The sequence below is a fragment of the Canis lupus genome, chromosome 10 (assembly GCF_048164855.1).
Source record: "Canis lupus baileyi chromosome 10, mCanLup2.hap1, whole genome shotgun sequence".
Taxonomy (NCBI): Eukaryota; Metazoa; Chordata; class Mammalia; order Carnivora; family Canidae; genus Canis; species Canis lupus.
In genome coordinates this window covers 39,969,123-39,994,633 of record NC_132847.1, presented here as the reverse complement: position 1 = coordinate 39,994,633, position 25,511 = coordinate 39,969,123, and the positions used below count along the sequence as shown (strand labels likewise).

Here is a 25,511-nt window from a genome sequence, read left to right as displayed (position 1 = left end):
TTGAGATTCTGAAGTGTCAACTAGTGATGTCAGAGTCCTGCTAGGGAACCACTCAGGTACAGATTCTGGGTTACATGCATGAGGACTCGGCAAGTTATTTAATCTCTTCTTGCCTTGGTTTTCTACTTCTGTGGCTGTAGAGAGGAATAAGTACATCCATGCACGTGAAACTGTTAGAGCGATTCCACAGCGCAGTGTGAGGCTGGAATAAATGTTAGTGATCAGTGGTATCAGCTTTGCTAAAACAAAGAAAAAATGTTATGACGGGCGTTGACGAACTAAGAAAACAGAAAGGAAAAATTTAAAGAAAAGAAGGACAGGAAAAAGGAGAAGGATCAAATCTGTTATTGAGAAGGAGCTCAACTGCTTCTATATCGAAGAACTGTGAAGGTTTCAGGATAATTAGAAGAAGTAAGGATACTCCCGAAACTACCATCAGCATCTGATAGACACAGAGAGCTTAAACATCACCCCAGTGCTGGTCTCATTGGAGATCCCAAGAAAGTAGCTATTTGCAGAGAGGCTGTGAGACCAAGTATGCCAGGCTGACTTGCTGGGGACCTCCACGTCACTATTCAGGAAGCCAGCTGTGATATCCACAGTGGCCCCAAATTTCAACTCAAGAGAAGGTGAATAAGGCAGTGACATCCACTAATGAAAATATTAGAATAAACAGCAATGAGGTGTTACACATTTCACACACTTTCAACATCTAAAACTAAACAAACTGCATTCAATCCAGATTTAATCAACGAATAATGCCTTGTAATAAGTGGGGATATCAAACCAGTTCCTTAAGAGATGCTCACCTATGCAGTTATCATAGGTTTCCCACAATGGCCACTGGCGTTAATCTGCAAAACCCCCCTGAAGTGAGAATTCCCAGTTGAAGAATTTGAGACTCATGAGTTAAATAATGTTTAAGGGATCATGATCAGTGTGATTCCATGAAAGCCTTTATAAAGACCAACAACATCTTATACATCTGAAATGAGTAATGACGATTACTGAGTATTACCAGTCACCATCCCATGCTAGCCAGAAACTTTTCAGGATCTGGCTACCTGGCAATTTTAACAAAAGTTACTTTGTTACAGATAATAGTTATATTGAAATGCATGATTTTTTTTTCTTAGTCTGGTTCTCCTTCCAAATGCCTTTCACATTTTATAGCTCAGGGGTTTTTAACTCCTTTCTATCCTGCTGTCTCTCGTGTAGGGTCTCCTTCACTTCACTTCACTTCGACATCCTGACCTGAGAGTTGGCATCAGACCTTTCAGTCCACTCTGTTGCCTGGTACCCTTTCTCATCACCAGTCCTCTGGGAACCTTTCCTCTTACTTGTTATTTTTCCAAAACATCACTGGCAAAAGCTGTACTTCTTTGCAATTTGGTCATCTAGTCTTCCAAAGATAAAGGAAGTAAATTTGTAAATGTTTGAATTTCAGGTAAGGGGAGTTTATTATAGCTGGTAGTAGTGGTGGCAGAGGGCCTGCTGTTTTTGATTTGTATGTAAGAAATTCATAGAACTTTTAGGTCTTCAAGAGACCTGGTGTGTATCTACTTAAAACCCCTCTGTTTATAATAAGGACATGGATTTATAGTTCTAAATCTGCTTCTAAATTTTGTAATGAGGCAAATACTTTCCTTAGAATCTTACTTGCTCCTTTATTACAATAAGCTTCCTTTTTTTTAATAGTAAAAAATAAATGTTTCTCTTTCATCCAAATCATTACCTGGTTTTAGTTAGTGCAATCTAATAAAATAAATTATTACACTTTGCGTAATACGCTGACTACACTGGGAAATGTGGTGCAATATCTGATCAGAGAATACAGAAAATGGAAGATTTGACCAGAGGGTACTGGCAACCTCCAGGCTATGTTCACAGCACAGACATGTTTAGCCTGAAAATAAGCTTTCACAAGTTTGAATTAGTTGGGCTCAGTTAAAAATGGAGGAATTAAAAATGGTGTGTGTGTGTGTGTGTGCGCGTGCATGTGCGCGCGCCCTTTGGTTTGGCTTCTCTGGAAAAATTAGAAAGTCTATATACATTAAATTTGGATTTTTCTATGGCAACAGTTTGATGAAAATGAGCTGTGCCCTTCAGACAGGGTATGGTAGGCAGAATAATGCTCTGTCCTTCCCAAGATGTCTACAACCTAACTTTTGGAAAAACTGTCTGTTATGCTACATGGCAAAAAGGAAACTAAGGCTGCTAATCAGCTGACCTTAAAATAGGGAGATTATTTTAAGTATTTAGGTGGGCCCAGCCTATCATATGAGCTCTTAAAATCAGAAGAGGGAGACATAGGAAGTTTGTCAGACAGAAGCAACATGAGAAGGGCTCAGTCCACCATTTCTAGCTTTAAAGATGGATAAAGAGAGCCAAATGCCAAAGAATACAGTAGCCTCTAGAATCTGGGAATGGCACTCAGTTCATAGTCAGTAACGAAACAGGGACCAGAGTCCTAGGTTATAAGGAAGTAAGTATTGCCAACAACCCAACTGAGCAAAAAAAAAAAAAAAAAAAAAAAAAAAAAGCATCCTCCCCTAGAGCTTTCAGAAAGGAATGCAGGCTGTTGACATCTTGATTTTATCCTGTGAGACTATACTAACTCTTGACCTAGAGAACTGTCAGATTATATACTTGTGTTGTTTTAACAAAGTTATAACCACAACAAAAAATTATATAAGTGACTAATGAGCACAAAAAAGATACTTGACATCATTAATCATTAGGGAAATATAAATTAAAATCACTGTGAAATATTACTTCTCATTTGTGAGCCTGGTTATAATAGTAATAAAAAAAGGATGATAAGCATTGTTGAGGATGTGGAGAAACTGGAACCCTCATACATTGCTAGTGGAAATGTACCATGGTGAAGCTACTTTGGAACACAGTTGGTAATTTCCCAAAAAGTTAAATCCAAATGTGGCCCGTGAGCCAGCAATTCCACTTCCAGGTGGAAGAGGAGGGTATATGGCAGTGGAGGTGGAAGAGAAGGAAAGTATATGTCCATACAAAAACTTGCACATGAATGTTCACTGCAACATTATTCACAATAGCCAAAAAGTAAAAACAATCCAAATATCCATCAAATGATGAATGACTAAAATGTGGTATATTCATACAACAGAATATTATTCCACCATAAAAAATTTAGCATATATGCTACATCGTGGATGATGCTGAAAAACTATGCTAAATGAAAGTTGGTAACAAATGACTAGTGTTGTATGATTCCATTGATGTGAAACATCCAGAACAGGCAGATCAATGGACACATAGTGTATCAGTGGTTGCCTAGAGCAGGGGGAAATGGGAGGATTGGGGACTGATGGCTAAGAGGCTTGGGGTTTATTTTTGGGATAATGAAAATGCTCTAAAAAGAGCATGGTGTTGGATGTACTGGAAGCCATTGAATTGTATACTGTAAACAGCTGACCTGTGTAATATGTGAATTATATCTCAATAAATCTTTTTATCGATTCTTTTTTTATTGATTGATTTTAGAGAGCAGGAGGGGCAGAGGGAGAGGAAGAGAGAATCTCAAGCAGACTCCATGTTTAGCATGGAGCCAGATGTGGGGCTCAATCTCAGGACCCTGAGACCACCATCTGAGCCAAAACCATTGTGACTACTAATTACCTGGCACAAAAAAATGAGAGGGAATTGAAATTTCTTTGGCCTTGCTATCCTTCAGTTGGTGTGACTTTAGCGTAAATATTTCAGGGCCTTTTGAAAATGGTCATGGCTTAGACTCCTCTTTGGAACATTCCCAGGCTGTATGGCTTCCCTCCCCTCTCTCAATAGTTTTCAATACCATTCTCTAAAGATATCTTTTGCCAATGCCAGCATCCCATGCCACCTCTTCTAATGATTCAGTTGAAGTTGATAATTCCTTGGAAAACTGAGGCAGCAAGTGGTGCTGTCCTCACTTCTTTTACATGTTCCAGTGCAGAATTCTCGACAAAAGGGACCTCATACATAGTACAATCATGTAATGCTGCAGCCTCTCCTAGAAACAACTAACCCAGGATATGCTATATCCCACTATCTCCCCAATCATGCATCCTTCCCTCATTCCTTTGGATAGACATGAGAATCACTTTTTCAGAATCTGAGATGGGCTAGCTTGGATCATTGGTACTTCTTTGTTTCCTTTAGTCTACTGAGGAGCAGAGGAAGTTGGTAGGATTCTCCTGCTATATTCTTATCTATTCTATAAAAGCTAGGGCTCTTTAGTGGGCATGCCTCACATTTGTAGATACTGAACAAAACTTAAGGACATAAAATCCCTTGATGGCAGGCTGGATTAGTCAACGGCCATTACCCTGTTGTTCAGAGCACCATCTGAAATATAGCCAAACTTGTCTACCTTTCCCTTTGATCTAGTGCACTGGAGAAAACCTTCCTTTTTCTGTCTTTGCCACTGGTGACAGGACCCTCTCTGAGTCTAACTGTCTGTGAAGCAAAGTCCACCTCTGGTTAATAGAATTGCTGGATAAAAATTTCAGAAATGCCAATCTGAAATGACTTATGTTATAAGAACCTTAGAAAACTGCTTGCCTTTTATTACAGCTACTAAATCATGATGGGGAGGGTAAAGAAAGAAGAATTTCAAGGACAACTGCCTTTTATTTTTATTTTCCTTTTATTTTATTTTCTGTGATCTCTTTATTAGACACAGTATGTGTCAGCTATTCAACTCATAAAAAAGCAGAAAAGCATGCCAGGAAAGGAGAAATATTTTCTGTCTCTCTCTTCCTGTGAAAACTTCAGATGAGCTCATCTGTATTCTCTCCTTTCAATGAAAGATATGCTCATCCCTCATCTTCTTCTCATTTTCCAGTGATGATGTCAGGCAGGCCTTACAGTATCTCTTTTGTGATCTTATAAAATCAATGACAACCAAAAACGTTTCCCTTATGGCTATGACCTCATCCATGGTCTACACCTGGATAGGACTCATCTGCATTGGTAAGTAGAGCTAACCTCCATGGATCCAGACTGAAACAATTTACCAGGAAACTACTGCTTTCCTTCAAAACCCTGCCTTTGCCATTCAGATGGGAAGGTTTCTGAGCAACCTGGCTGGGTGTTGAATCTGACTAGTCATGATGGCTCTCCCGTCTTTGTGCCCATCTCTGTGCACACCTGAAACCCTCCTTCACCTAGAATCATCTATACCTGGTTTACAGCAATCAATACTTCAAAATGTTAGGGATGTGACATTTTGGGGACATTCTTATACTCCTTCCTACCCCTTATTGCCATCCCATCCACTGTATGTTACTGTCATCTACATTCTGATCAGTGAAAGAGGTATTTAATTAAATCAGTTCAGGACAGGAAGGAATTTTGAGGCCCTGTGTACCTGGGCTGTGAGCTTCCATTCTGAACCAGTGAGGGTGACAAGGAAATGCTGGCCATTTCCAAGCAGAGACACACTAGCAAAATACTTGCAAAGTACTCTCAAATCTCTGAGACTTACAGATAAATCAATATGTAATGGATGAGTGTGGAGGAGAAACAAAAGGATACTAAAGATAATATTTTACAAGCCCAAATATGGAAGACCAAGGAAGGGTTTGGCATGCCTGAAGCTGAATGGTGTTTACATATTTAAAGAAAAATTGTGTACAGAGTAGCGATGGACCTAGAATGAATCTGAGAGGCAGAACTGACAACACAGTCAATCCAGAGGATGGGACAACTCAATGGAAGAGGTCTGGTTGTGGGCCAAGGAGCATACAACAGGGCCATGTGAAATATTCCCTACCACAAGCTGTCCGCCTGGCTCCGAATCCAGGAAGTCTAGCCTTTCACAGATGGTTAATTCAACTTCCCAGGCTGGCATGGAGACATGGAAGGTGAGGCGCTCTACAAAGCGTTTGTGAGCATTCTGGTTTCTGAAAAGGAGTCTCCCCTACTGTAAAAATAACTTGGCTTTTGTTTTGTGCATTATCTTCACAATAATAGTAGCTAACAAATATTGAGTGCACAATTATAAGCATTTTATATGAATGAATGTACTCAAACATCTGAATCAAGTACTACTTCTTTTACCATTTAACAAATGAAGAAGCCAAGTCAGAGAGAGCAAAGAAGTTGCTGGAGATTATACAGTCAGGAAGTGACAGAGCCAGGATTCCAATCCAGACTACAGGCTACTGAGCCCTCAGGCTTAACTGTCTTGCTGTGCCTGCTCTTGTGAATTTTTATGAACAAGTTTCCCCACTTCTGGTCAATCTCAGGCACACTGGAAGACCAAAATTTATACCTTCCTTACAAAATCGTGGAGACACCTGAGTATCTTGAACCTCAAAAAGATTTTTCCCCCTTCTAGTCTAAAATCCATACAGAAGCCAAAGCAAAAACTGCAATGTTTTTGGAAGTACGGAAGCACAGAGATTTACCATGAAGATTAGATTGCAAGTGAGCTGAACTGGTTCCTAAATCCAAACTCGAAAAATTTCAGTGTGAAGACTTCTAATGAAAAATACATGGAAGCCAAGTTGGACTAATGTTTTACACATTTTAGAATTGCTTTCAGGATGTGTTTCATTTTAGAAAAGCTAGAGAAAGAAAACGCAGCGATTATTGAGTGTGAACTACATGCCTGGCATTGGGCTAAGTGCTTTTTTCACACATGCCATCTCATTTAATACACAACAATCCCATAAGATATTATTAATTTCATTTTTATAGATGAGAATGAACACTCAGTGAGGTTATATGGTTTGTTCAAGGGAAGCAGTATAATGGGTAAACAAATTCGGAAATGCTTAACACTCATTTTTCCCTTAAATGTAGTGTATTAAGTGGGTGGTATTTTATACATCACTACACAGGATCTTGAAATATACCTTTGAAGGAAATTATAAGTACCTCCCCATTCTAGGTAGTCCTGTATGCATCTGTTGCCTTCACTAGTCTGTAAGCATCATGGAGCATAAAACTCAGGCCTTAGTTATTGCTAAAGGCCCTTCAGTACTTGGTGGGGGGTGTGTTTAGAATAGGATCTGGGGGCAGCCCCGGTGGCTCAGCGGTTTAGCACCACCTTTGGCCCAGGGTGGGATCCTGGAGACCCGGGATCGAGTTCCACGTCGGGCTCCCTGCATGGAGCCTGCTTCTCACTCTGCCTGTGTCTCTGCCTCCCCCCATCCCCTCTGTCTCTCATGAATAAATATATTAAAAAAAGAAGAAGAAGAATAGGATCTGGTATGCCATGAGTATAGATGATAATCCCAGCTAAAGACACAAATGCAATCTTAAGGCAACTCATTAAAATACATTTTGAAGCTTATTTTTTAGTGGGACTATTAGATTCACCAGCAGACCTAAACAAAGCCCAGCACTGAAATTCAAGGACATAGTCCCATAAGCCCTAAGTGTGGTGGTTGTGATCTACTTCATTGGCCAGCCTCTTCCTCCCATTCCCCAGTGTCTGTTTGGCTGCTCTCTCTTTCTTGGCTTTGAACACTTTGGCAGCCTCCAATAGGGCTTCTTCAAAGAGCTGAAGACAAGTCTGATGTTACAATTGCCTTACTTCATTCCAGACAGGTTTCCATTAATCGTATTAAATTCAGGTGAACAAAGGGTATTTAGTCTGTAATGGAGCTGAACCATATCTGGATAAACATAAACAAGAGACTTAATCCTGTAAAAGCCATTATTTGCCAGCAATTGGAAGGATGTCAGCAGTGCCCCTGCTAAGGCAGGTTGAAGTGTGGAAGGCAGAAGAGATTTTAGGAGATTGGTGCTGAGCATCTGGACTCTGTATAAAGAGGGGAATAAAGACCGTAACTGGAATACATTAGGAGTAAAGCAAATGTTCTACTCACTAAAAAGGGGGGGCATTAATAATATCAGTCTTTAATCCACCCCAGGGTAATCTCAGCTTGCCTTATTCACTGCTGACTTTTATCTTCCCTGGAAAGCCTCCTGCTAAAGGTCCCTTTCCAGAGCAGCCTTAGGTCATGGGGGCAGAAATGCTGTTGCTAAACAGATATGCAAGGGAGTAGCATGTGTGACTAGAGAACAGTGTGACAACATAATCCTAGCATGGACCGATGAGGTCAGTGTGGGGTGACGTTGGCTTTTCTAGCATCTACTGAATCATCTGACGGGAGCAGCAATTGAAAAGAATAAATATGAACACATGCAACATACCGCCAGAAAGACTGTATGGCCCAGATCTGAGTAAAAGGATCGTACTTTGAGAGGATCATTGGGGAAGTGGAGGGAACAATGAGCTGGGATTCAGGAGGCCTCAGTCCCCTTATCTCTACAACTAGCTGAGTGGCTACATGACCTCAGGTGAGCTGGCCTCTAAGAAATGAGGGCACTGGTACAGTTGGTACCTAAGGTCTTTTTTTTAGTTTCAAAGGCAAGGATTGTGTCCTATGTTAAGAGAGGTTTTATAAAGTACATGATGACAAGACCACAACCTCAGGAGGCCCTGTACTCTGCACAGCAGTTTTCTTAAGTCATCATGTGTAGAATGTTTTCTAACCCTATGGATAAAGGGAAAGTATTGGCAGGTGCAGTAGAACAAGAGGTTGAAATAAAACAGAATTGGACAGAACACTCCTGCTCCAATTCCTGACCACAGAATTCTAACTACCTGTGAGCCTTAAAGTCTTCTTTGCAACAGGTGTAACACAGAAATGACAGGATCTCAAAAGAGCATTCAATGATCTCAGGTCATGACTTGTGTTCCTTAACATGGAACTTGTACACAACTCCTTTGTTCATGTTGTTCTTCCTGGAATATTTCCCCCATCTCTGCTTATCAAAATCCTCTCATTCTGACTCTAATATATCCCAGATGGAATGAATGTTCTTGCACATTCAGGTTATCATTTATAGTACTTCATTCTCCCTCCTAATATACCTCATCTCCATTTAATTTTAACTATAGGTTATAATCTCTCTGAAGGCAGGGTATGAATCTCATCTATCTATGTGTTCCGGGGCCTGCTGGGCATGTGGTAGGCACACTCTCAATAATGGTTTCATTCTGAATCGAACTACACAAGATTTTCAAGTTACCTGCTAATGTGACGGCAATGGAGACAGAGTCATATCCCAAGGCATTTGTGGCATTACAAGTGTAGAAACCCACATCAGCTTCCACTGGTGCCAGGATCTGTAAGGAATCATCTGGCTGTAGAAGAATCCTGGAGCAACAGAAAAGAAATGGAGACCTGATCAGGTCATTTGACTCCTTTTTGGCATTCAATACTGGTAAGGCGGTAGGCCTTTAAAGCAGGCTCTGTGCCCAGCATGGGGCTTGAACTCATGACCCTTAGATCAAGACCTGAGCTGAGATCAAGAGTCGGACACTTAACGGAGCCACTCAGGTGCTCCTGGAACCCTGTTCTAAAACAGAGACAAACCAGCCACAGTGACACTCAGGAACCCGGGCTTTCTTGCCACTTTGATTGATGTAATTCTGACAGCAACCCCAAATGAGGCTTTTGATTACCTATGCAGCTTGTTGATTATTTTGATCTAAAAATACCAGTTGGAGTCGACAGCATATGTTTGCTGACTATATATAACACCCACATCATGGCTGAGAGGGCACGTTACAATGAATGGTGCAGATGGATTTGGGAAAGGCTTATTAAGGAAAAGGAAAAATCATAAAGGAGGAGTACAGCTTGGTTGGATGGTGGAAAGTAGGCAGGGCTTCCAGACATGGAGTAAGGCATCTGGAGTAAAGGCTTGGAGGTGTGTAAGAGGAAGCCAAGAGTCAAATATTGGTGAGAGGATCCTGGTGTATATATTTGAAGGAAATTGTATGTCTAACTACCTCTCAATTCTCAGTAGTCATATATACATCTATTACCTTCATTAGTCTGTAAACATTATAGGGTATAAAACCCAGATCTTATTGTTTCCCATAATACTTAATAAAGGACCCTTTGTAGAGAAGGTGCCCGATAAAATGAGGGCAAAGCCTGCCCTTCAGGGCAATGGTAGAGAATTCCAGAATAATCACCATCGAGTTCAGACACTTTGCTTTTCCTGAAAAGAATTATAAGAATTACATTGTGAGTAATTCTCATCCTAGCAAGAGCTTCAAAACCTGCTCCAATCTTAGTCTGTTTGTTCTTCTTTGCATGTATGCCATTTCTAAGAACCATCTGCTACATCATGGCAGTTAAGCAGATTAGTGACTAATGATGACTTGAAGCAGATGTTTCAGCGATTTGGTAAGGTTGATGACAACTGGATCGTGTAGGTGGAGGATGACAACTGGATCGTGTAGGTGGAGGTGGGAATCCAGAAGGGCAGGGAGGCGGACATGACAGGAAGCTCAGAGATCTAGCGCCCGGACCTGTCAAGGGCCAGCATACGTCAGCAAACCATTCAGTGGCACAGCAATGCCTTACAGGTGGTTTATGGGCTTCTAGAGTCAGTCATTTCCATCTTTGTGATAATTTTCACCTCCCTGGTTTCAAAAGGCCCAAAGATCTGTTCACCTTATATCATGTTAACATCTACCTGCAGGAAGTAAGCTTTAAACAAGGGTCATTTTTTAGGAAAGGTTGGGAGGGAAAGCATGAAAATGTTAGAAGAACTCACGAGACTTGGTGGTAAAATTAAGACTAGGAGTCGGAGCTCCTGCCCCAGCAACATGTTCTCCCCCACTATACAATTCTTTTCTTTCTTCACTATCTCTCCTGTTGGGTCCTCTCCAGACTCTATGGGTATGAGCACTTCGGCAATGCCTCTTGTCAGCTCTTAGTTATTCTCAGGTGGGCAACCAGTCTGGCAATGGACCATGCTTCTCAACTCCATTTTTGGCCTTGGGCCAATTGCATTGCTTATTCTTACCTCTTGTCAGAGGAAAGGCAGGAAAGAGGCAAAGCAAGGCTTATGTGTATCAGTCCTCAATCTACTTCAGTCCTGGTAAAAATGGGGAAGGAAATAGAAAACCTCAGCTAAAGGGAAGTTTCTGGATGGTCTGTGTTTGATTCGGTGCCATTCCACACCATCGCCACAACTGTTGAGGACAGTCACCACAAAAGTGACACTGGACTTTAGCTGGAGTTTTGTGAGGGGTGGGAGGGAGGCCACGAGAGACTGGGGTAGAACACATCCACTCTTTCACTCACACATTCATTAAATGTGAAGTGATTTTTCTCAGATGAGTACATGTTAGTCTGTTTCAAAGAAGCTAATAAGAGAAAGATGACTGTAACACTTCTTATCTTTGATAAACCACATAATATGTAATAACATCACTATCTTAAAAGAGAATCTTAACAGATACAACATATTATGGTCGCTAAATTTCCTCAGGTATTTAGGCTGTTTCAGATTTAAAAAATTAAAAATTTACTTTATGATTTAAATCATTATGATGTCTCAGGAACATGTATGCCTCCATAATGATTTCCAAACAGCAATAATAAAAGCAGGCTTAATAAAATTTCAATAGAACTGACTACTCATAATGATTGAGTTTAGTCCATTGTTATTGTTTTACTGCTCTCAAAAGTCAAGGATTAGAATTTGCTAAATTCCAAGTCCATTGGGATAGCTGCATCCCTAAAACCATTATCCCCTCTTTCTTCCCTTCAAAAAGGTTTCTTGAATTGAACACTCAGAGCAGGAGGCTAGGACACTGGCCTTCTGAACCTTATTTTGGCCCTGCTATTGTTTAAATAGTCACCACAGGCAAATCCCTTCACCTTCCTACATTTCAGCTTATCAACTTCTAAAATCCAGCTGAAGTAGGTTTTCCCACTCAGCAGCGGAAGCTGTAAAACTAAGGTATATAAGGAAGTTTCAGACCATCTTTTGGCATTTCCAATGATGCTTTTGTTGGTAATGTTGGACACTCTGAGTGAAGAATTAAATGAGAGGAAGGACAGGAGTGGTAAAGATTGTCAGAAAGGGAGGAAAGGGCACATGCTATTAACCAATTCTCTGTAGCCCCCAGACAATTTATTAGATCTTCATATTCAGATCATTTTTTCGCCATAAAGCTATTCTATCTGCCTGATCTCATGCAGGAGGTACAAAACCCACTGCCAAGCCTGAACCACCCATTTTTAAAGGTGGGTGTACGGGTTAGTAGTTCCTCCAGGCACAGGTACTACTGAGTGAGCCATAATGCTTTCTGAGCAGGTCTGAAGCTTGGAAAATATTCCCACAGAGGTGATGAAGAGGAGGAGAGCCTTCACACCAGGCTAAAAGCCAAACAGGTCTGTATTAGGATGGGAATAGTGGGAGTGGAAAGGAATGAACCTAGACCTTGAGATTTACCATTTGCATGCTTTTTTATTCCATAAAATGTATATACAAAGACAAAGAAGATTAAGTCTTTGCCTTCATAAAAACAGTCTTAAATATTAATTTAAGACAAAACCTACAGGGGACAGAATCTGAACTTATTACATATACTTACAAATTATTTACACTCATAAAACTGAACTCTTTAGCTCAAAGGAGCTACAGAGTTATTTGTTTGCAGAGTTGAATTTGAAATAGAGATTCTTGGACTAGCACTCTTTTCTTCTTCTTCTTTTTTTTTTTTTAAATTCAATTTATCAGGTCTTTGGTATGTCCTAAACTTTGGTAGATGGGGGTTTGGAGGCTGCCACCAGGGGGAGCAGCAGTTTTGGAGTGGGTTCCCATAAAGGGCTCTCTAGGAAATACAACAAGGCAAAGGAAAGGGCTTTGCTGTGAAGCCTGAGATCGGTTTTCATCTACTCTATCTAGCCTGGCATCCAGGGAGAGAGATTCCTGGAAAAAAATTTTTTCTTTGTATTTCAGGCGTCTGCTCTATTAATTTAACTTAATTGGTTAGTAGCTGATTTCTGTCAGCTTGAATTTCGTCTTCGGATTTGACAGGCCTGTTTTAGAATGCGCAGACACAGAAACATAGAGCTGCTTTCCAAGCAAAACCAGAAAGATCTCTCTGGGGTTGTTTTGGAATTTAAGGAATCAGAGAATGAGGGGACATGGAATGGGGCATAATTAAGGCCTACACAGAAAATGGTCCTGTGGTCACATTAGGTATATTAATACGAGCTGCTTTTCTCCCATACCCATGCCCCACTTCCCTTTTGGTTTACTGAGCTAAAACTTACTGCTTTATTTCTTTGATCATATAGTTAGCAGGAAAATAAAGGAGTTTTGCTTTTCTGATGGCCTTTACTTGTGAGCTGCTTTGTGACAGCCTGTCTTCCCGAGCATTCTAGCTGCTAAGAGAGTAAAAACAATTGTTTTGTTACATAAGTACGGCCCTTGTCCACCTTGTGAGTAGGACCCAGACAAAGTGTTCATGGGCCAGTCCTACCAAGTCCAAGCTCCTTGAGGTGAGGCTTTCTCCTCTGCATTTGTAATGTACAGTGAGGAAGTGTGCTGAGTTGAAAAAAAAGGCAGCTCTGGGTGTCCTAAAGAAAGTCTCTAGCATTCTGTGAGTGAGGCGGCATTGCGATGCCTCCTGAACCCTTGGCTCAACTATGAACACCACTTTCTCGTCTGAGGGCTGTCTCTCAAAGTGACCTCCATGACCAAATGAAGCTGCTGTGGAGAGGAAGGCTTCTGACTTCAATCAGAAGAAACAGAGGCATGTGGAGGTCTTGGGTGAACTTTTCAGCTCTGAGCCTCTGAGTCCTTTCTTCAAATTGAGGATAGTACTGCAGACAGTTTCTATGAGGATCAAATAAAGCAGTAAGACCCATTCTTACTGTTTTCTAAACTAAAAAAAAAAAAAAAATCAGCTTCAACATCAAATGCAGTGAACAAACTGGTATTTTTTTTTTAATTTTATTTTTTTATTTTTTTAAAATTTTTATTTATTTATGATAGTCACACAGAGAGAGAGAGGCAGAGACATAGGCAGAGGGAGAAGCAGGCTCCATGCACCGGGAGCCCAACGTGGGACTCGATCCTGGGTCTCCAGGATCACGCCCTGGGCCAAAGGCAGGCGCTAAACCGCTGCGCCACCCAGGGATCCCCAAACTGGTATTTTTAAAAATGATGTAGGTGGTGCTAACCTATGTTACCATTTTGGAACTCCTCCTTTTCAAGAGGAAATTTTAAAGCTCTGGACACAGAGATACCCATCTGCTACCTGGGTCATCATATCGCACCATCTCAGGCCTTCTGCTCCGACAGGCAAGCATTCTTAAATCCATGTTAGGTCTCAACACAGGACTGGATGCTGGAGATTATAGGAAAATCCTTTCTCTTTAGAATAGTATCTTCCACTCATCTTTGCAAAATTACCTATCCCACATCCCAACACTAACTTGTTTCTCTAGTCAAGATGGCTTCTTTGACTCTCCTTGTCATTAGCTTGGGGATGAATTCATGCTCTTTCTCCTCCCATCTATCCTTCCAAATTCTCCCATTCCATTAAGAATGAGTCAAGTTCTATGTCCTGTGTTACCATGTTCCATGGGATTTCTCCCTTTCCTGATCTTTCAAAGTTGTTCTAAACTGTGCTATAAAACTCTTTCTATTCTATGGCGTTTCTTTAGTTCGATTGGAAATACTGCAAGGGCTGAGACTCTTTTGCTTCTTTCATGATTCCCTCCTCAGTATTCAGTACAGGGCTGGCATGCTGAATAGATACTTGTTGTTATCTTCAGAGAAATGAAGCTAAAAATGTTCCTACTGACAACACAGCATAGTGGTTAAGAGCGCAGATGCTGAAGGCAAACTGCCTAGGTCCCAACTCCAGCTTTACCACTTAGTCACTCTGTAACCTTGGGCAGGTCATGTATCTCTCAGTGTCACAGTTTCTTTATCTGTAGAATGAGGAGAATTATAGCACCTATCTAGGATTGTTGTGTATATGCTACCTGAGCTCAGGTGTTTAAAGAATATAGATGATGGGCTCAGTCACTTAAGCTTCCGACTCTTGGTTTTGGCTCAGGTCATGATTTCAGGGTCATGAGATCGAGCTTGGCTTTAGACTCTGCTCTGGGCGTGGAGCCTGCTTAAGATTCTCTCTCTTTCCCCCTTCTCTTCCCACCACTCCTGTGAGCATTCTCTCTCTCTCTCAAAACATAAATAAAGAATGCAGATGAGTGCCTGATGTGGTAAAACCTATGGAAGCACAGGTTGTGGCTGTTGTGATTGATATGACCATCGCCATTATGATTCATTCTCCAAGTCTGAGCATATGTATTCTGAATGTTGTGATAAACTGTTCTGACAAGGATAAATGACTGAGAAGTGTAGAGCTTTCCAGGAATAAAACATCAATGAGGGGGATCCTTGGGTGGCTCAGCAGTTTAGTACCTGCCTTCGGCCCAGGGCGTGGTCCTGGAGTCCCAGGATCGAGTCCCACATGGGGCTCCCTGCATGGAGCCTGCTTCTCTCTCTGCCTGTATCTCTCATGAATAAATAAATAAAATCTTAAAAAAAAAAATCAATGAGGCGCACAGGGAGGGACAAGGAGTCTGCTGTGTGAGCAAGCAGGGAGTGAGCTGCAGTACCTTTACCTTGGTGGGGGTGGAAAAGAGGAGCAGAGGCTGAGGCCGTATGGCACACTGGGTTGGCAACTGGTTCAGCTTCAGTCTTGACTCAGAAATCTCTAAATAAGTACAACTACATATTTTCATACAGCTATGAACTATATATACTGAAATGTTAGAACATGCAAAAACAAAAAAGATATAGAGAATAAAGGAATGAAATTTGGGAAAAAAGTGAGCTTACAAGCAAATATGTGAGGTGAAAGGCTGTGCAGAGAACATCAGCTCCAAATCCTGGGAGATGCTGCTGAGGACTTTTACTTACCCTGAAATGCAGATTTTTTCCCCCTGCCTTGGAACCTTTAAGATTAGGATCATCAAATCTACCACAAAGGGACAGTAAGGGCTGGTACTTATTACACAGGTATATAAGCTTTCTATAATTTTATTCTCATGGTCATGTGATTAGATTGATATTTTCATCCCTTTTGAGAGAGGAAGCAAAACCTCAGAGAATTAACTTGTTCAGCTAGTGCATAGTAGAATCAGGAATGAGTAGTGACCTTTGACCTTTTAAAAAAACCATATCCAGGCATCCGCTGGGGCCTAATAGTAAGGCATGTGGTTTGGCTTCATTTTTGGTGGGGGGTAATTTGTGCCAAGGTTTGTAGTTACTCAGGGAAATGGACAATCACTAACAAGAATATTCTGGATTTTAAATAACTGGAAGGCATGTGGTTTGGCCTCATTTTTGGTGGGGGGTAATTTATGCCAAAGTTTGTAGTTACTCAGGGAAATGGATAATCACTAACAAGAATATTCTAGATTTTAAATAGCTTAAAGCTGAAGGAAAAAAAATGCTCTGAGAAGACCTCCTCTGTGAGCAAGAGTTTTTTTTTTTTTTTCCTGAAACCAAAAATTATAGTAGCCTAGAGACTTGCAAGGGAGAGTTTTGATTTGTACAGATATTTTGGGGAACAGATTTGAGGTTCATGAAGAGTTTCATATCACCATTTGGCTAGAGCAGCTTTTTATAACTTTGGTTGTTTTTAATGCAATTGCCAACCAAAATTTATTTGATGCTGGAAGCTTCACGATTGCTCCAGGTGGAAGTATAGAAAATATTCTTGGAATGGGAAAGGCCACCTGACCACACATTCTTTACCCCGTCCTAATACTTTCTGCCAAACTCTTCAACTTCTTTCTCTTTAGCAACTCATGAAATCTTGAATTTGCTAATACTTGCAGTTTTATTTGCTAGCTGGGTAATTCATTTTGAACTATCAACCTCTGCATGAAATGACTCTGACTTGATTTCCTATTTACCTGGGAGAAGGATCAAACTCTGGTCAGCTGCCACCTGCTTTTGTCAATAGAGTTTTATTGGAGCGCCACCATGCCGCTGGAACAGCTTTCTATTACCGCTTTTATGCTACAATGGCAGAAATGAACGGTTGGGACAAAGATAGGATGACCTGCAAAGCCTAAAATGTTTATTATTTGGCCCTTTACAAGAAAAGTTCACTGACCTGGACCTAGAATATGGAAGAATTTTCACTTCTGGTTTGTTTCAGTGCTTCATTTATAGAACAATGTTAACCACCTTTTCAGAACTATGCCTTTTTTTAGGATTGTCTTTTCTTTCTTTCTTTCTTTCTTTCTTTCTTTCTTTCTTTCTTTCTTTCTTTCTTTCTTTCTTTCTTTCTTTTCTTTCTTTCTTTCTTTCTTTCTCTCTCTCTCTCTCTCTCTCTCTCTTCCTTCCTTCCTTCCTTCCTTCCTTCCTTCCTTCCTTCTTTCCTCCCTCCCTCCTCTCTTTCTTTCTTTCTTTCTTTCTTTCTTTCTTTCTTTCTTTCTTTCTTCCTTCCTTCCTTCCTTCCTTCCTTCCTTCCTTCCTTCCTTCCTTCCTTCCTTCCTTTTCTTTTTTTCTTGATTGCTTTTCTAAGAAGAATTAATTAACCACTAGGGGGATCTTTGGAGACCCTCCTAACCTGTAAGGGAATAGTCAGTGCCTCACTTGTGCCACCTGCTTGTCACTGTCTTGTGTCCTCTGATGCTCTGTGACCTTTATATTGACCTTCAACACTCCCCCACCCCAACCCCAGGCCTATGTATTTATTGGGATGGCCCCTTTTCCTCTGACTTGCTATTTGTCCAGTTTTCAACGGGGAAAAACATTTGTCATCCCCACTGCCTTTAGTTCTACAAAGGAAATCAGCCAAACCAAACTGAAACTGATTTCTTCTCTATCTGCCCTGCTTCCAGTTTTTATGGTCATTGCAAACTTGGAAACTGTATTTCATGTGCTTATGACTTTTACATGTAGCGTTATTCACAGCTGTGGTCCTGATATTGACCCTGGAGGCATTTCCCATTTGATTCTCTCTTCCATTCTGAGAAGTTTCCATCTGTAAACACTCTGTGTTGCCCAGGCCGAAGCCTTCCAAATACTCCTTAATTCATCTCCTATTCAACACCACTTTGGAAAGTTGTTCAATACTGTCTGGGAACTATAAGCATAGAGAGCATACAGATTTCTCTCTTTTACCAGAACAGAAACAGTAGCAAAAAAAAAAAATGTTAGAAGAATATAATAAGCATCCTCTCCTAGTGCTTGGATTTAGGCTAATTATCCATCACACTATGTTTCCTACATACCTTTCTATCTCAACTCCTTGAACAACTGCCAGGTTGTTCCTAGGTTCCTCAAAATGAGAATAAGCCTCCTTATTTTGTGATGTCCTGGAAGATGGTGTGATATAATGACTTTGTATCTATATGCCAACGATTATAGATACTCTATACGAGTGCCTGGCTCTTTATAGATATTATCTGTTCTACACACCATTGCTTTACTGAAGGGCAGGTGTAATTGTCTTAACTTAGCTAATGAGCAAACCAAAGTTCAGAGGGGTTAAAGTGGACTCACATAGACAAGAAGTGGCAGACTGGGAATCCCAGCCTAAGTTGCTCATATCTAGCCCTATTGTCCTTCCGTCACTGTGGGCTGCCCTCTATATGTCATCAGGCTGCTCAGACTGCTCTTCCTAACCAAGAGGGTAGTCAGACATGATGAGCATAAATCAGGCAGACCCAGGATAGAAGGAGAAACAGGGACAGGCTTAGGGGTTAAAAGGCAGAAACTCCCTGGCATTAGCCCTTTCCCTAGGATTCCATGGCTCACAGAATATTACCTGTGAGCCACTTTTCACCCCTAAGAAGGAATCAGTATTTTCTTCAAAGTATCTAGTTTCACACGATTCTTCTTGTTCACCTGCATTTCCTTTGAAAAATCCCATAACCTTTAGGAAAGTCTTGTTTAAATGCTTTAAGCTATTTATTAGCTTATTATTTATTATGCATATTATGTTGACTGGTAGCTCAGTCTTGGGCCAAAGTGTTGAATAGTGAGCCGGGACTTCTCTGCCAGTGTGGGGCTATCAGCAGGATTTAGGTTTTCTTAGGGAAAGGATCGATATTCAACCAGCTTGCCTGCTTGCTTGCTTTTGTTTTTTAAGATTTTATTTTTTTATTTGAGAGCATTAGAAAGACAGAGCAAGCAAAAGTGGGGCGCAGAGGGAGAGGGAAAAGTGGGCTCCCTGCTCAGGAGGGAAATGGGGCTTGATTTCAGGACCCTGGAATCATGATTTGAGCCAAAGACAGATGCTTAACCAACTGAGCCACCCAGGTGCCCCCTCTGCCAACTTTCCTTCCCAATTTGGTAATCTGACTTCCAGTGCCAATTTTAGAGAATTTGGATTTTCTTTTCTATAAGGAAGTCAGCAGGCCCTTACAGGTATTGTTTCTGGACTGGGGTTCAGATGTAGGAATACTGAATGTACACCTGCCCATATTACATGCTAGATGTGGGGAAGAGTTACTTGTGAGACCCTTTGACCAGTGTACATGCAAACCAGAGTTAGCTTCTGCCTGAATCTCAGCTCAGCGTAGTGAAGGGTAGGGGGGCCCAATAAGTGTTCAGTGTTTATGCAGGGTAACTGAAAAGCAAGAAGCAGTTTAGCTTTACCCTGCTTGTGGTGTAGGTCTCTAGATGCACACATGCATGTGTTACAATGCTGTAAACATACACAGAGATGCAAATGCATATGCACAATTACAGGGTTTACTGAGTACCTATTATGTGCCTAGTACTATTCATATTTCTATCTGGGAATGTATGCATAAAGGTAGAGTGATAGAAAATAAAAGAAAGGCTTTCCCTAACACACATGTGCCAAATAAAAACGAAAGCCTCACAGATTGCAAGCCAGCTGGCTAGAAGATAGAATGTTAATTTATGCTAGATCTAGCTGACCCCAGTGACTTCTTTTTAAAACAATGGCCAAGTCCATGGATTCAACTAAGGTTAAAATCAACACAAAGAAATAGTCCCTGGAGCCAGACTTTCTTGAGTTCAAATCCCAGCTCCACTGTTTATTAAGTGTAATACTTTGGGCAAGTTAATCTAACATTTCTGTGTTTCAATTTTAGCATCTGTAAAATTGGGATAGTAACCCCAAAACATTATTGTAAGAATAAACAAACACCTGTAAAACACTTAGAACAGCATCTAGCTCAAAGCAGTTGGTCAATAAATGTTAACAATTATGATGATGATGATTTCTTCATTGGTCTGGATGTGATGGGAGATAGGATACCACAAGGTGTTTATTTTCAGTACTTAGTCATTCTCCAGCAGGGCTTTTCAAATTGTAGTTGTGTGCTACAGAACCTCGGGGTTTCCTGACACTTCTGTAAAGGAGAGTATGTGGGCAGGGCAGGAATGTTTCATTGGGAGTGGGTACCACTCTGGAACTCTGCCATAATTGCATGTTAAAGACAAGCCATAATTGCATGTTAAAGTTCAGATTATGCAAAACCATGTAGATTACAGTCTCCAGGAATTAAGAAACTTCCCTGCGAATCACTACAGTTCATTCCTTTATTCATGCATCCCTCAGTTTTATCATCTGTTGAGTGTCTATTGTATTTTTGGAATTGTGGAGAAGTTGACATACATTTTTAAACATTTGCCCTGGAGGAAGATTAACATAATCCAGAAGATTAACATAATCCAGAGTCCAGAAAAACAAATAGTGAATTCTAACACGCAGTGGTAGGATGGGCTGAGATGAGTACAATGTATAAGGGTACTATGTGGGTCGTGGAGGGGGTCATCCTGGGATTCAAATTCTAGCTCTATTATGCCAGTTCAACCGAGCTTTGGGGATATGCTTCTGGTAAGGAAGAGGGTAGGGTGAGGCAGATGTAAGGCCCCGGGCAAATTCATAAACAGCAAATAATTGTGTACTCTGAAAGGCATAGCTCAGAAGGGTGAGGTGGGGGGTATGGTAAGAGATCAAGCAAGTGAGAGAGACAAACGTCAAATGATAGAAGGTATTGCAAGTCATGCTAAGGCACTTGGAACTTATCCTCAAGTGATGGCAAGCCATTAAAAGAATTTTAAGCATGGGAGCAGCATGGACAGGTTTGTTAGAAAGATACTCTGGCAGTAGCATATCAAATGATTCAGAGCAGGAGTCAATACATTTTTTCTATAACAGGACAGATAGTATATATTTTAGTCTTTAGAGGGCCACCTATAGTACCTGTTGTATATTCTATTTCGTGTTTGTTTTAAATAACCCTTCAAATAACCTGGGTTCAAATCCCAGCTCTATCACTTACTGGGTGTGAGACCTCAAGCAAGTTGACTCAATAACTCTGGGCTCAGTTTCAATAGCTCTTACAATAACCCTTTAAAAGCCATTCTTAATAACCCTGTAAAAAATATTAAAGTCACTGACTGTAATTTGCCAACTCCTAATCTAGAAAAGGCAAACACAGAGTTTAGAAGGCTGTTGAAATCATTTAAAGTGAACAAGGGACCAAAGTAGAGGCAAAGAGAACAGAGAAAGGTGGAGGAATGAGAACCACTGAGGGGCAAGAACAGTCTAGAAATATTTTGGTTTGGGAAGCTGGATAGGTGGGAGTACTCTTTCCTGAGATCCTGACTTCAGTTTTAGATATACAGAGTTGACTTCTGTGGGGCATCTGGTAAGGATGTCCTGTAGGCAGCTGTGCAGAAGAGAGGCTTGGGCTGGTGCTGGACACATGAGAATCACTGGCATCTAGGGGAAGTCTGGAATCTTGGGGGTTATTAGTGTATACAGAGTGAGACTCCCAGAGGGTAGATAAGAGGTAGGTAGCAGAAGAGAAATACACAGACTGAGAAAGAATACCAGAGAAGTAGGAAACAAATCAAGTGGGTGGTTTCTAAAGAAGATGTGCTTAGCCTGTATGGGATCCTGATCAGAGTTCAGATTAGGTAAGTGTTTTCAGAGACCATTTTCTTCTTTTGGAACAAACAAGAAACAACTTTTTTATTGGGGGCAGGGAGCTCTTTCCAAGAAAGTATATTGCATGCAGCCTTAGAATATGAGGTGGACAGGATACCATCAAAATCCTAAAGGACAACACAGGCAGTAACCTCTTTGACATGGGCTGTAGCAACTTCTTATTAGATAGGTCTCCCAAGGCAAGGGAAACAAAAGCAAAAATAAACTATTGGGACTTCATCAAAATAAAAACCTTTTGCACAGCAAAGGAAACAGCAAAACTAAGAGGCAACCTATAGAATGGGAGAAGATACTTGCAAATGACATATCTGATAAAGGATTAATATCCAAAATGCACAAATAACTTATAAAACTCAACACTCAATGGCTCTGTACATTAAGGGTCTGACTTCAGCTCAGGTCATGATCTCAAGGTTTGGGGATTGAGCCCCATGTGGGGGTTTCATGCTCAGCATGGAGTCTGCTTGTCCCTCTGCCCCTCCCTTGCTCATGCTCACTCTTTCTCTTAAATAAATAAAATCTTAAAAAAACAACACCCCCAAAACAAGTAATCCAGTTAAAAAATGGGCAGAAGACACGAACAAACAGTTTTCAAGAAAGACAGAGATGGCTAATAGACACATGAAAAGATACTCAACATCACTCATCATCTGGGAAATATAAATCAAACCACAATGAGGTATCACCTCATACCAGTCAGAATGGCTAAAATTAACAACATGGGAAACAAGAGGTGTTGGCAAGGATTTAGAGAAAGGGGAACCTTCTTATATTTATGATGGGAATGTGAACTGGTGCAGCCACTCTGGAAAACAGTATGGAAGTTCCTCAAAAAGTTAAGAATAAAACTATCCTAAGACCCAGCAACTAGGTATTTACCCAAAGGATACAAAAAATATGGATTCGAAGGGATAATACATGTACCGTGATATTTATAGCAGCACTATCAACAATAGCCAAATTATAGAAAGAACCTAGATGTCCATCAACTGATAAATGAATAAAGATTTTATATATATATATGCATATATGTATATTATATATATATAAATATATAAATACACACATACATACAATGGAATATTACTCAGCTCTAAAAAAGAGTGAAATCTTGGTAGTGTGGATGGAGCTAGAGAATATTATGCTAAATGAAATAAGTCAAAGACAGTGCCATATGATTTCACTCCTATGTGAAATTTAAGAAACAAAACAAATGAGCATAGAGGGAAAAAAAGAGAGGCAACTAAGAAACGGATTCTTACCTATAGAGAACTGAGGGTTACTGGAAGGGAGGTGGCTGGGGGGTGGGTTAAGTGGGTGATGGGAATTAAGGAGTGCACTTGTGATGAGCACTGGACGATGCATGCAAGGGGTGAATCACTCATTTTACATCTGAAACTAATATTACACTGTGTTAACTAACTGGACTTTAAAAATTTGGAGAAAAAAGTAGAGAAGGCACCATATATTTAACTCTTTGAACCACACACACGCACACACACAGACACACACATACACAAAGAGTATGTATGAGGTGGACAGAGAGAAGCCAAATCTATAATAAGCTGAGAGAGAATATTAGGTGGAACTTAAAAAAAATTCATAATTAGCAACCTTGGGGGAGGCAGCTAAAACAGTCTCCTGTATGCAAAATATTTCCAGGGTATGGGCTGGCTACTCTAGGGCTATCGTATTAAGGTTTTCAAGCCACTCAGATACCATTAATGCATGAGACCCCAGAGGTGAGGCTCTAAAACTTCTTTCCTGATGTACTTTGTAGGGCAGCAATATGGTGAAAACAGTCAATTAATTACAGGTTCACAGAGCTATGGGTTCAGCAATGAAGGCAAAGAGAGAAGGAGGCCAAGTTTTCTTGTTTTCTAAATCAAGCGGCATCACAGCCCTGTGAACATAAGTTTCTAACTCACTCCTTTTCTGGCTGAGTTGGAAAGTCTAGTTCTTCTTTATTTTCAGGTTGAACCAAGTGGCCGCACTTGCTTATTTTAACCTCTACGCAGTCCAGAATGTTCCCCCCAAACTGACAGATTTGAGGTCTGTTAACTTCCATCATGTCTGCTCTCATCACACCCCAGGCACTTTGTGGTTTGCCTCAAATCCAAGGACCTGTGTGAACTCAATCTAACCCACATGCCGGTGTGTGGGTTGAAGGAAGTATATTAGGGGGAAGGCAGGGAGGAAGGGAAGGTGCCTGGAATTCCTAAGTGTCACCTTCAGGGTGGAGTTCTGTCTCCCACCACTAGGTCTTTTCACAGAACTAATAATAGCAAGTGAGCTTCACTTTCTTCCCCTTTTCTTGCTCAACATGTTTCTTAACAGCAGTCCTCGAATGTCTGGTCTCAGAGTCACCTGTGGTGCTTGTAGGGTGAGAATTATGGGGTACTGCTGTAGAGGGTGTTTCTGGAGTAAGGTAGGATGTGGGAATCTGCTTTTCTGACAAGTTTCTGGTAATCATTGTGCATACGAGCTTGGGAAGGCCTTTTCTATTCACTTTTAAACGTTTAGAAGTTTTGGGTTTTTTTTTAAAGGATTTTATTTGTTTATTCATGAGACACAAAGAGAGCCAGAGACATAAGCAGAGGGAGAAGCAGGCTCCCTGCGGGGATGCAGGACTCAATCCTAGGACCCTGGGATCACAACCTAAGCCAAAGGCAGATGCTCAACCACTGAGCCACCCAGGCATCCCTAAACATTTAGAAGTTTTAAGAGAAGTATTTTTTCCACTGGAGTTTAAAAGAAACTCAGGGCTCAAGTTATTTTATTCCATACCAGCCTTTCACTGTTTCTTAGCTTCTAGAGAGCAGAGACTTTGATTTATTGTTTCACGGTCTGGTGCCTACCACTGTCTATAATGCCAAGCATATATTTGTGGAATCGAAGGGGTGATTGCGAAGGATATCTCACTAGACCCCCCACTTCCATTCATGTTCCCCTATAATCCACTTGCCACAAAGTAGACAGTGTGAGTCCGTAAAAATGGAAATTAGATCATTTTACTTTCCTAATATTTTCCAAACTCTCCCTGTGATACTCAGACTAAAAGCTAGATTCCTTCTCTTGGTCTCTATTAACCTCATGGCCTCAGGCCACATCACCTCTACCTTCTACCTACCACAGCCCAGCCAAATGAGTTTCTTTTGGGGTTCCTTCAACACACTGAACTCATTTCACTTTGAGAGTTTCACATTGCTCTTTCCTTATGCAGGAGTGCTCTTCTCCTGATGTCATATTGCTGGACACTGGCCATCACTCCCATCTTGGCTTATAGGTAACCTCCTCAGAATACCCATCTAAAGTGGACACCAAATCATTCCCTATCACCTGTTTCAATTTTCTGTCCAACACTTATCACCACCTGATGCTTGTGCATTTTTCTGTGTTTATTGTCTTGCTTCATTCATTCATTCACTCACTATTTAGTATCTGTTTGGTGCCAGGCACTATTCCCAACAGGGGGATACAGCAATAAAGTCCCTACCCTTATGAACACACAGTCAACAAATAAATATGTATCAGATGGTGGTAAAAGTCTATGAATAAAATAGCAGAGTTAAAGGGATAAAGGGTGATGAGGATTGCTCTTCTAGATAGTGACCAGGGAAGGCCTTTCTGATGCACAAATTTGAGCAGAAATCTAAATGTGTGTAAATTGCATGGGAATACAGACTACTTTTTC

At 40.8% G+C, this 25,511-nt stretch overlaps 1 protein-coding gene across 4 annotated transcripts in view; it reads right to left on the bottom strand.

The window, feature by feature from the left end:
* Nucleotides 1-25,511, bottom strand: part of ADAMTSL1 (ADAMTS like 1) — an 872,407-nt gene that overhangs the window by 95,985 nt on the left and 750,911 nt on the right. For all 4 annotated transcript variants that reach the window (XM_072841474.1, XM_072841475.1, XM_072841477.1 and 1 more), the window contains one exon: nucleotides 9,064-9,191. In XM_072841474.1, coding sequence (XP_072697575.1) covers nucleotides 9,064-9,191 — 128 coding nt within the window. The remainder of the gene's footprint in view (nucleotides 1-9,063; nucleotides 9,192-25,511) is intronic.